The sequence below is a fragment of the Canis lupus genome, chromosome X (genome assembly GCF_003254725.2).
Source record: "Canis lupus dingo isolate Sandy chromosome X, ASM325472v2, whole genome shotgun sequence".
In the NCBI taxonomy this organism is placed as follows: Eukaryota; Metazoa; Chordata; class Mammalia; order Carnivora; family Canidae; genus Canis; species Canis lupus.
This window is the reverse complement of record NC_064281.1, coordinates 95791890-95804666: the sequence shown is the minus strand read 5'-3', so window position 1 is coordinate 95804666 and position 12777 is coordinate 95791890. Positions and strand designations below refer to the sequence as shown.

Here is a 12777-nt window from a genome sequence, read left to right as displayed (position 1 = left end):
GCATCTGAGCATACCAAATCTATACAAAGCCAAATGGCCAGTTTATGTATTTGTTTTTTGTTTTTTTTTTAAATTTTTATTATTATTATTTTATTTATGATAGTCACACAGAGAGAGAGAGAGAGAGAGAGGCAGAGACACAGGCAGAGGGAGAAGCAGGCTCCATGCACCGGGAGCCCGACGTGGGATTCGATCCCGGGTCTCCAGGATCGCGCCCTGGACCAAAGGCAGGCGCCAAACCGCTGCGCCACCCAGGGATCCCTAGTTTATGTATTTGTTATAAGCAAATTAGCAGTTTGCAGGAATAGAACAGAAAAGAAAATCATGGACTTTCATCTGGCCTTAAGATTTTACTTTTGGTTACAGTTTGAGACCAACAGTGACCTATAAGTGTGGATTTATGCCACTCTGAAGGCCTTTAGATACATGACACCACTGCAGAAAAAAAATCAGAATTGCTAGTTATTATGAATTAGAGAGACTTCCAACTCTTACATTCTATCATTGCAGATTAACTGCTCACATTTCACTGAAGCTTTTGGCTCTTTCTAGAAGTGCAAGTCTGTTCTGTACAATTTCAACTGATTGCTGTCACAATGATGCTTATGAGTGCATCTTCAAATATTTAACTCTTTCACTGCTTGGTTGGAGGATAGTTTAACGTGAGGCTATTCTGAATTTAGCACTGAAAGGCTTAAGATTTATACTCATAAAATTCAAAGAGTGCTCTATGAAAATTTTGTTGAAAAGTAGAATCAGAAGAGACTTTCAGGATGTTGTATTTTAGGTCTTCATGTTTTGGTAACAGGAGAAAATACAGGACTGGATCAGCAGTAAGTTATAAGGAAAAGATAAGTGAGGACAGTCATTTGCAGAGAGCTGTATCAATTTGATTTATAGGTTTCAGCTATTTAGCTCTTTCTGGATTCAGACCCCTTACCATACTCCAGGGGTTTTCAAGCTTTTGCCTGCATTGAAACCACTAAGAGGGTCTATTACAGATTGCTGGGTCAAGCCCCAGAGTTTCTGATTCAGTAGGTTTGAGATGGCGCGCAATAATTTGCATTTCCAACAAGTTCCTACATGATGCAGATGTGGCTGACCCCTGCCACACTTTGAGAACAAAGTATCCATTCACCATGCAGTTAGCCTACTCATGTATATATGTATATAATTTTTTTTAGATTTTATTTATTTGAGAGAGTATGAGCAGGGAGGAGGGGCAAAGGGAGAGGGAGAAGCAGACGCCTACCTGGGCACAGAGCCCTACTTGGGGCTCGATCCCAGAACCATGAGATCATGACCCAAGCCAAAGTCAGATGCTTAACCAACTGAGCCACCCAGGTGCCTCCATTTCTTTAATTATATAAACTCTATGCCCAATACGAAGCTTGAATTCATGACCTCCGGATCAAGAGTCACATGCTCTCCTGACTGACCCAGCCAGGTGCCCCGAGCCTACTAACTTCTAATAAGTGCCACATTTATTATATAATCTATAAGCTAACTACAAGTGACACAGTGAGAACATACTTTTTTTTAATGCTTTGGGTTTTTTTGGTAAAGATTTTAAGTAATCTCTACACCCAACATGGGGCTCAAACTCACAAGCTCAAAATCAGGAGTCACATGCTTCACTGATTGAGCCACCCAAGAACATAGTTTGAAAGTATTTTTAAATACCAGTTCTGAGGGGTTTATTTACCCTAATCTTCAAATGGGGGAGAAGGGGAATAAAGTTGACTTTAATTCTTAGATGTCCATTAAAATTTAGTGGGGAGTTAAAATTCAATTTTTTAAAAAGACTATTCATGAGAGACACACAGAGAGAGTTAGAGACACAGGCAGAGGGAGAAGCAGGCTCCATGCAGGGAGCCCGACGTGGGACTCGATCCCGGGTCTCCAGGATCACGCCCTCGGCTGAAGGCGGATGCTCAACTGCTGAGCCACTCAGGCATCCCAAAAATCCAATTTTTGTAAAAAATGTTCTAATCTGGTATAGGAACATAACAAGGTAATTACAGGAGAAATGACACGATGTCTAGGACCTGTTCTAGAATAATCAAGCAAAAAGGGGGAGGGAAGGGGGGAGATGCCAGATCAAACAAGATGGGCAAAATATTATTTATTAAAGCTGAATGTAGAACACCATGGGGTTAGCTATAGTGTCAGTTTGAGATTTTCCGTAAGGGAAAGCTTTTTTTTTCCCTTAAGGTTTTATTTATTTATTTGAGAGAGTGAGCAAGAGTGTATGAGTCAGGGAGGCTCAGAGGGAAAAGCAGGCTCACCGCTGAGTGGGGTGCTTGATGCCTGGCTTGATCCTGGGACTCCAGGATCATGACCTGAGCAGAAGGCAGATGCTTAACCGACTAAGCCACCCAGGTGCCCCATGAGAAAGCTATTAAAACAAATTTGGGGGAGGGGCATCTGGGTGGCTCAGTGGTTGAGCATATCTGCCTTCTGCTCAGGTTCCCCCCGCCATCCTGGGATTCAGTCCTGCATCAGGCTCCCCGCAGGGAGCCTGCTTCTCCCTCTGCCTGTTTTACGAATAAATAAAATGTTTAAAAAAAATTTTTTGGTGCCTTCTCTGGGGCTTGAACTCTAAGAGAAAGCTTTGAATATTCACATCTTTATCAATATTCATTGAAAGTGTAGTTGACATGTAAGAAGAAAGGTAGACTGCATTTAAATTGCTTGCTCAAGATTTGTTATGGTAACCGTATTATCTCTTAGGAGAAACAGGCCAATCTTTGTGGGGAGAGGGTGTTATTATAGTTCATCTTTTCGTACATTTTAAAAACAGGCACTTATATAATTTTTTGCATGTACAGAATTCTATAAATTAATATGAAAACAGATGTCTTTTTTATTTTTTAAAAGATTTATTTAAGAGAGTGACTAGAGGGGAGGGAGAGAGCTCGAGGAGCAGGGGCAGGGGCAGAGGGAGAAGCAGACTCCCCGCTGATCAAGGAGCCCAATGTGGGCCTCCATCCCAGGACTCTGGGATCATGACCTGAGCCCATGGCAGATGCTTAACTACCCAGGGGTCCCACTGTCTTTTGTAACAGGACATGACTTGATGTGTTCCCTCATGTCTGGCCCAATGGCAGAAAATATATTTAGGTTTCATTTTAGTATTTTTCAGAGGGCTATTTTGTTTTTTTTTTCTGAGAAAGTACAATAAAAACAAATAGTAAGATATCATCTTAAAGAATAGTACTTTATTGAATAAGTTTTATTCACAGAAAAATAAGCTTTAATCTATGATGACTGCCAGATTATACGGTGGAAAGCAATTTTCTTTGTTTTCCATACTGATGGAAAGGTTTCTACTAAACAAAAAAAGTCATAAAATTATATTCACAAATATAGCACTCTATCTCAAAACATTTCACATGATTATTCACAACACTAATACAATGACATAGTATTCGTCATTCTGTCCGGTTAGATAAACTATAACAGTAATGAAAAAAATGCAAAATCTAACAAAAATTACATTAAAGCCTTTATTACATCAACTTGAAAAGTCAAATTTTTTACTAAGCATAGAGAAAATGACAAAATATACTTACACAGTAATTTTAAATGTTGCATTAATGATACACAATAACAACGTAGGAAATGTCAAAAAAATCTATATGCACATCTGCAAACTTTAGTCTTCAAAATAGAATCTTACCACCCAAAACATTAACGTAGTATTGTACAATTTGAAGATATATGTATTTAAGATTGTCCTACTGTATTAGTCATAAAGTGTCATTTAATATGTAGTGAAAGTTATGGTATAAAAGAAAGAATAGTTGAAAAAATAAACATTTGAGACCTCCCAGGGGAGGTAACTCGAAGTTTTTCACCTTCAAACTATGTCCCAGTCTGGGCTGCCACTAATTAGCTAGACAGCTTTGAATAAATCACTTCACCTTTGAGCCACAGTTGTCTCACCTGTAGAACGAGGGAAAAGAATCAGATACTCTCTAAGGTCACTTCTAGCTCTGACACTCTAGGATTCTAGTATGCGTTAGTGAAATTCACATTGTGCTAAGAGTCAAATTGACACTGATTATGAAAGTGGGAATAAGCCAATTGTTTCTATTAGGAAAGCTCACCTGAATTTGATAAGAATAGGGGTTTTTTTCTCAAAGTTTTAAAAAAGGAACTTAAATATTTTCAAAGACCTGACCTATTTCTTATAGTTTACATCTTAACTAGGAGAAACACCAAAAAAGATGAGTAAGGGTCACTGAAAAGAGTCATCATCTAAGTTTTTGCCCAAATTTCCAGTCAAGGCAAACCCATGAAGGGTGAGAGAGTGCTGGGAAGGGAATGGTATTTTTTTAAGATTTTATTTATTTATTCATGAGAAACACACAGAGAGAGGCAGAGACAGGCAGAGGGAGAAGCAGGCTCCATGCAGGGAGCCCGACGTGGGACTCGATCTCGGGTCTCCAGGGTCATACCCTGGGCCGAAGGCAGTTGCTCAACTGAGCCACCCAGGTGTCCCAGGAATGGTATTTTATATACGGGGTTCTCCCTGAACTCTCATGATTTCATAACATAGGTATTATTCTTATTTTAGAGATGAAGAAACAGCTCTTTTTTAAAGCAGACTTGGCTAAAAATAACTACATCTGTCAAATATCCCCTCTTGTTTTTTAATTTCTCTAATGGGAATGAAAAGCCTACCCTGTTCCTCCCGCTCCGCCACACTTTCCCCTCATATTCAACACCTGGGTGATCAGGAAATTATGATTTGGGCCTAAAGAGTACAATACGTGCACCTAATGCTGTGGTGGTAGTCTCCATTCAGAGAGTTCAAAACACCAATTTTATCCACTAAACTGAAAACGGGGGGAAAAAAAACCCTACCAAAATTTAAATAATGTAACAACAAAAAAGATCAAAGCAGGGCCAAATCACATTATATACACCCATTACACCTGCCCTACCCCGTCTTAGCTCCTAACCAAAGGGGGGAAAAAAACAAAACCAAAAACCCAAACCTAGCAGGAAAGGCAATACAAAGCCGTTGATTAATAAATTGGGAGTTTATGCTTTATAAACATGAAACCTATTTTTCAAAAAAATTAAAACTAGGCTTTTGATCAACACACCAAATTATTATGAATAAAGATGACTACTTATTACCAAACAACTTGACTCATTGCATGACTAAAATGTAGTATAAAATAGGCGGTGACTTCAAAATCTTTAGAGTGAACTTTCTAACAGAAAAGGAATGTCTACATGTAGATACGGAGAACTATTTTGGGAAAGAGGGAGGCACAGATTTGGATCTCGTTATATTTTTGACCTTGCAAGTAATCATTTTTTGCACAACTAAATGGAAAGGATCCAGTGCTTTTTATAGTGAGAACACAGACAAACATTGGTAAGTCTTAAAAAAAAAATGTGATTAGAAGTTGGAGTGCTGAGTGATTTCAGAACCTGAAGCAACAGCATTTCTAAACAATTCTTAAAATAAACTTGTTAGCCACATCAGCTTCATGCATTACATTTCACAACTCATGGGGAGAAAAAAGGTCTTTCTTAACTCCAAACATACAAGTTTTAAAAGAAGAGTTTTAATGAACTGAAGCTCCCAGAACAGGAAAAGCCTTATGTTAAAACAATTCAGTCCTTGGCCAACAACTAGATTGAACTAACTAACTGACTGGGAGCTGACGTGTTCTGGAAAACACATTAAAAACCTTTAAACAACCTTAAAAACCTTAAAAACAACAACAACAAAAAAAAATTAAAAAATAAAAATAAAAACCTTTAACACATTTCCCCCCTTGTAATTTAAATCCAAAGCTTAGACTATGTATGTAAAATTTAATTTAATGAACATTTAGTGGAAGTGCAAAGGTAAAAAACTGAGAGTTTACACAAAAAACTGGGCAGTCATTTAATTTCAAAAATTCTCATTTAAATTTGCAATGCTTTAAATGACTATCACTTAAAATATCATCAACAGAGGTGAGGAGAACATGACAATACTCTCTTAGAAAATACAATGAAAATAGAATTTTTAGTTTCACTCTCAAAACATTTCTCCACAGTACAATGCCTCACTCACCTCTATAATGGGTCGTTTTAAGAATCTTGTAAGTAAACCCTGGGTGTTCTACGAAGCACTTTTAAACTGTTTTGGTTTTTTTTAATCTATATTGACTCTTATTCAAGTTTTATTTCCTTTTTAATACTTAAACAAGTATTCTTGTTTTGTCAGTATTTTATAATTTCCAAGAGATTTTAAGGATCTTGAGAGAACATTTATTTAAGAAGTATCTACTACTATTACTAGTCAAGGAAACAATTTAGGTAAAGACTTGACATTTTGTCCTATGTACATCTTAATTATCCTAACAGTAAAAACGCACATGAAACTTTAAGGTACAAGATATGAGAATCTTAACATGGAAAGCTGTCACTATAACTACAAGCAGTATACAAACATGCTTCTACTTTTTCCTACATAAGCTGACAGATGTTTAAAATACTGGGTTAACAAAGATCTTTTAGTAAAGTGACTTAGGCAGGCTTAAACTAGCAAGGATTAAGGATGAATCCTTACTAATTAATTGGAAGATCTGAGACATATTTTATATTTCATTTTACAAAATCAGGAATATTTATTTTGAAACAAGAGAAGACATGGTCTACCTGTCAGAAAACTACCACTCAGAAATACTTTTCATCCACAAAGCAGGAAATACATAAAAACATTTAAATTTCACATTGGCACCAAAAAGGTTAACTGCTCTGCCTTCTTGGATTAGAAAAACTAAAGCTGAGCAATAAGTAGTTTTGCAGGCGTTTGAACATGCCTAAGCCTTTAAATCAGTAAAATACTTTCTAAAAATTCTGATTACAAAAGTAATATATACTTATAAAAAATCTAAACAGAACAAAATGAAAAAAGTAGAAAGTGAAAGGCCCCTGCAAATCCCCTCTGGGACTGACCCCCCCACCCCCCTCAAGAGAAACCACATTTAACAGTCTGATGCTTTATTTTTCCAAATATTTTGTTCTATACATACAGAAAACACACACACTTTCATCTGGCTCATTCTATACACAGTGTTTTGCCACTTCAGTTTATACTCAATGTATCTTTGACATCTTTCCATGATGTCATGATAGAGTACCATCATGGTACTCCATTAATACCCTTTTAACAATGGCAAAATCATTTTTAAAAATCACCCACCGAAGCACATGTGTATAATTTTAAGAGAATGGACAAAATCCTAAAACACAAAAACAAACATCTAAAAATAATCGGTATCTTTCCACCAGTGTGGAACAGTTCATTCCTTTTCACACAAAACAAATTATGAGATTGGGGAGATTAATTCTAATCTCCACGTTTACACAGAATGCTCCATTTGTTAAGCCTATATGAAAAGGATGAAAAATTCAGTTAACTCACACTTAGAAACTAAGTTAGTGTAGTACAAATACAAATACACATTGTGATCAATTACAATATGATGCTTCTTAGTCTAGATTTCAATTGAGTAAAAAAAAAGATATATAACATCGCTAATGTCCCCCCAAATCCAGAAATTCAAATTTTAGATTACAAACAAGAGCACTGTAGTTTACATTTTGTCTACTTGGTAGCAAATGCTAATGGCATTCGATGCTAATTAAAGTCGGTTCACATCACACACTCAATCAGGGTAACGAGAAGAACATAATGCGCCTAACTGTAGAGTGAGATTAAGACATAAAAATTTTTTGCTTGAAAGTAATGACTGTATAGCACATGGGACATTTGTCAACTGCTTCAGCACATTGTTTACAAGTGACCAGATGTCCGCAAGGAATGAAAACCACAGCAATATTTCTATCCATACAGATTTTGCAAAGCTTTTCCTCTTGCAGGAGTCTGAGCTGCTCTTCAGCACTAATCTCTGCACAAAGAGAAAAGAAATGTGTTAATTTTAGACTTTCTTAGTTGTTGAAATGCATTGAAACAACGAGAACCCCTACTATGTGCCAGGTGCTAATCAAGGCCTGGGAGACAGGATGAGTCACACGTGACACCTGCTCTTCAGTAGCTTGCAGGCTAGAGAGGAGGGCGTGAGCTGAGGCTGTGGGGGAAGCACAAAGTACAAAGTGATAAGTGTTATCATAAAGTTATGTACAAAGTGCTCGGGGATGAGTTGAGAGAACAAGTTCTTCTGTTCAGATGAGTTGGGGAAGGCTTCACAGGCTGGCAGCTGCAGGGCAGGGGGCCAGGGGAAGTGGAGGAGTGACATTTATTTATTTATAAGCTTTTATTTAGTTATTCATGAGAGAGACACAGAGAGAGAGGCAGAGACACAGGCAGAGGGAGAAGCAGGCTCCATGCAAGGAGCCCGATGTGGGTCTTGATCCGGGATCCCAGGATGTCACCCTGGGCCGAAGGCCGTCGCGCAACCACTGAGCCACCCAGGCGTCCCTAGGAGTGACATTTAAACATGGCCAACAGGGGACGCCTGGATGGCTCAGTGGTTAGTCTGCTTGAAGATTCTCTTCTGGGCAGCCTGGGTGGCTCAAGTGGTTGTGCAACTGCCTTCAGCTCAGGGTGTGATCCTGGACTTCTGGGATCGAGTCCCACATCGGGCTCCCTGCATGGAGTCTGCTTCTCCCTCTGCCTGTGTCTCTGCCTCTCTGTGTCTCTCTCATGAATAAGTAAATAATCTTTAAAATAAATAGATAAGTAAATAAACAAACATGGCCAGCAACTTACCAGGCTGAGAAGCAAGGATTAGGTAAAAGAAGTGACATATGGGAAGGGCATGGCTTACTCCAGATACAGAGGGATGGATCTGAGGGACACTTCTGAGGCGGGACTACTAGGATTTGGGGACTGATTAGATGTGAGAGGTGAGGGAAACAAGAGTTGATTTTAAGATTTCTAGTGGCTGACAAGAGGATGGTGATGCCAAAAAGAAATATAGGAGGTACTGGTTTGGCATTTTCAAGTTTTCTTTTTAAGATTTTATTTATTTATTCATGAGAGACACAGAGAAAAAGAGAGGGAGAGACACAGGCAGAGGGAGAAGCAGACTCCATGCAGGGAGCCTGACGTGGGTCTCGATCCTGGGTCTCCAGGATCACACCCTAGGCTGATGGTGGCACTAAACTGCTGAGCCACCCGGGCTGCCCTCAAGTTGTTTTTGAGGTGTTTGCAGGGCATCTATATGTAAATGTCATTGGACAGTCACGTCTTGAGGTCAGAAGTAGTTAAGGCTAGAGACAGAGATTTGGGTGACATTAGCATATAGGTGGCACTAAAGCACTTGCTTAATTCAGCCTTTCTCAAACTAGGTTTTGTGACGTGTTAACAAACATATCACAGAAGTGTGTTTCGTGGTGAAAAAGAACTCTAATAACAAGGGCGCCTGGGCAGTTCAGTCAGTTAAGCACCTGACTCTTGATCTCAGGGTTGTGAGTTCAAGCCCTGTGTTGAGCTCCACTCTGGGTGTGGAGCCTGCTTAAAAAAACAAAAGTATAATGACAACATCATCAACAATGGCAGCAGTTAACAGTAACACAGCACTTACTACTATGTGCCAGGCACTATTCCAGAGGCATTATATATTTTAACAATCTTTGTAGGCCAGTGGTTTCCAAATCTGGTCTCACATGGGAATCACTTGGGGCATTTTTAAAAAAGATTTATTTATCTATGTAAGAAAGAGGGGCAGCAGAAGAGAATCTTTTTTTTTTTTTTAGATTTTATCTATTTATTCATGAGAGACACAGGCAGAGGGAGAAGCAAGCTCCATGCAGGGAGCCCGAGACAGGACTCAATCCCGGGACTCCAGGATCATGCTCTTAGCTGAAGGCAGATACTCCACTGCTTGAGTCATCCAGGGATCCCAGAAGAAAATCTCAGCAGACTAACTGCTGAGCCATGAGATCATGACCAGAGCCCAAACCAGGAGACAGGTGCTTAAATGATTGAGCAACTCAGGCGCACTTGAGGCATTCTTTTAAATGATAAATGACTAGGTCCCACTCACTAAATCTAAAATTTCTAGGGTTGTTTTTTGTTGTTGTTGTTGTTGTTCTGAAATTACAGTATGCAAAATAAAGAAGATATGGTTTTATACAGCAACAACAACAGCAATAATTTCTGAGATGGCACACACTGGTATTTGGCAACCAGTGCTGTAAAGTACAGGTCAATACAGTACAGTGTATGTCCCCTCTTAGAAAGTCACAATGCATGTCCCTATTTAACTACAGAGTTCCTCTTTCTTTTTCTTTCTTTCTTTTTTTTTTTGTTTTTTTGGTCCTTTTTCATGGCATCCCTTTTTAACATCTGGGGAACACTGTTTTCAAAACAAGTTTGGGAACAGTGGTTGACTTTTATTCAACAAATATTTACTGAATACTTAACTAAGTTCTAGGAACTGGAGATACAATTAACAAATATATAGGCCCCAGGTCCCTAATCGTGCATAAACAAGTAGGAAACACAAATAGACAGGAAATTATATTAGAGTGTAACGATAAAGGTAATTTAGTGTGTTATGGAGAACACAGGAAGGGTTTGAGTTGTGCGTGCACACAGAAACAGAAGGAAATTATACTTAAACTGGGTCCTCAAGGATGAGGAGGAGTTAACCAGGAAAGATGGAGAGGGGTCTCTGGGGGACAGAGGCAGTGGGAGAAGAGAAAATAGCACAAGCAGGCTCTAAGGGGAGAGGCAGAAGCAGGCCTATGAGTGCAAGGGTAAGGCTTGGGGAGGGACACAGCAGGATGGGAGGCGACAGAAGGTTAGCAGGGTTCCGACCATGAGGATTTGGCAACCCATGTAAAGGAGTTTGGACTTGATCCTGAGGCACTGGTGGCCAGTACAGGGTATTAACCTGGAGAGAGAGAAGAGGAGATTTGTGCTCTGGAGAGGTATTCCTGACCAAGGGTGGAGAGAAAGTATTATTTAATCTCTTTCTTCTTAAAAAGCAACCTCATGGGCATAGTCAAAACTGTAAGCTCAAACATGGAATGCACCTGCACTCCGATGTTTATAGCAGCAATGGCCACGATAGCCAAACTGTGGAAGGAGCCTCGGTGTCCAACAAAAGATGAATGGATAAGGAAGATGTGGTTTATGTATACAATGGAATATTACTCAGCTATTAGAAATGACAAATACCCACCATTTGCTTCAACGTGGATGGAACTGGAGGGTATTATGCTGAGTGAAGTAAGTCAGTCGGAGAAGGACAAACATTATATGTTCTCATTCATTTGGGGAATATAAATAATAGTGAAAGGGAATATAAGGGAAGGGAGAAGAAATGTGTGGGAAATATCAGAAAGGGAGACAGAACGTAAAGACTGCTAACTCTGGGAAACGAACTAGGGGTGGTGGAAGGGGAGGAGGGCGGGGGGTGGGAGTGAATGGGTGACGGGCACTGGGGGTTATTCTGTATGTTAGTAAATTGAACACCAATAAAAAATTTAAAAAAAAACATGGAATGCATCAGAGATAAGATAATGCATCTATCTGTCCTCAAGCTTGGTCTGATGTGCGGGACAGAAAAGAACCATTCTAAAATAATGTTATGAATGCTCTAACAGCAGGGCAAGTAAAGAATAGAAAGCTCCGAACTCAGCTATGGGTACTGGGGAAAGCTGGAAAGAATGAATTCTATGTGGAGCCTTGAAGGATGAGTTCACAAGATGGATTTAGGGAACTGGGAGTGGAATGGGGAATGAGACTAGGTACACAGACAGGGAAAAGGCAGTTGGGGCAGAGGTAACAATGGAAGTAAAGGGATGGCACTGTAAACTGATTTAAATTATAGGAAAGCATGTAACCAAAAAGTCAGACTCAAGTACATATTCATTCTCTCCCCCCCAAAAAAAGAGGAAAACAATTAAGAAATTTACACATTACTTGTGGATGTGACTCTAATGAGTAAAAACGAACACTAGACTGATCAGTTACCTAGAAAAGTTGAAATTTATAGAGAGAAAGAATGGTGGTTGTCAGGGGCTCGGGGGAGGGGCAACGAGGAGGTGTTGTTTAATGGGGACAGTTTCAGTTCTGAAGATAAAGAGAGTTGTGGAGACTGGTTGCACAACAATGTAAATGTACTTAACACTACTGTACACATAAAACTGTACACATAAAACATTTTTTAAGAGGAACACTGGACCACATGTCAGGAAACCTGATTTTTCTTCCCAACTATCTGAGTGATCTTTGCCTACAGCACATCTATACTTCAGGGTTTTTTTTTTATTTTTATTTATTTATGATAGTCACACAGAGAGAGAGAGAGAGAGGGGCAGAGACACAGGCAGAGAGAGAAGCAGGCTCCATGTACCGGGAGCCCGATGTGGGATTCGATCCCGGGTCTCCAGGATCGCGCCCTGGCGCCAAAGGCAGGCGCCAAACCGCTGCGCCACCCAGGGATCCCTATACTTCAGTTTTCTTACTGAAGTAATGAAAGTTCTTATATGATCTTTCAGGTTCATTTTGGTTCTGATGGTTTGTGATTCCATTTTACAGACCACAGTGGAACGAAATGTCAGGCCTACCAAACAACTGTTATCAAGTTTTTCTACCTTATTTCAGCCTTATGTACAGCCACTTACTTGACATGGTGAGGCTGTGGAATTAGATTTTACCCCCTGAGACCAATACTTTACCTCTGACAATTATTTCACTCAAACCTTAGGGCAAATATTGGATTCTACATCCTTTACTATAGCACCTTTCCCTTTCTACTAATTAATTAATTAGAGAGAAAGAGA

General features: G+C 39.4%; 1 protein-coding gene across 11 annotated transcripts in view; it reads right to left on the bottom strand.

Annotated features, from left to right (window-relative positions):
- Window positions 1-3201: 3201 nt before the first annotated feature.
- LOC112649057 (X-linked inhibitor of apoptosis) overlaps window positions 3202-12777 on the bottom strand; it is a 55867-nt gene continuing 46291 nt past the window's right edge. For all 11 annotated transcript variants that reach the window (XM_025431127.3, XM_049107495.1, XM_049107496.1 and 8 more), the window contains one exon: window positions 3202-7928. In XM_025431127.3, coding sequence (XP_025286912.1) covers window positions 7735-7928 — 194 coding nt within the window. In that variant the 3' untranslated portion in view covers window positions 3202-7734. The remainder of the gene's footprint in view (window positions 7929-12777) is intronic.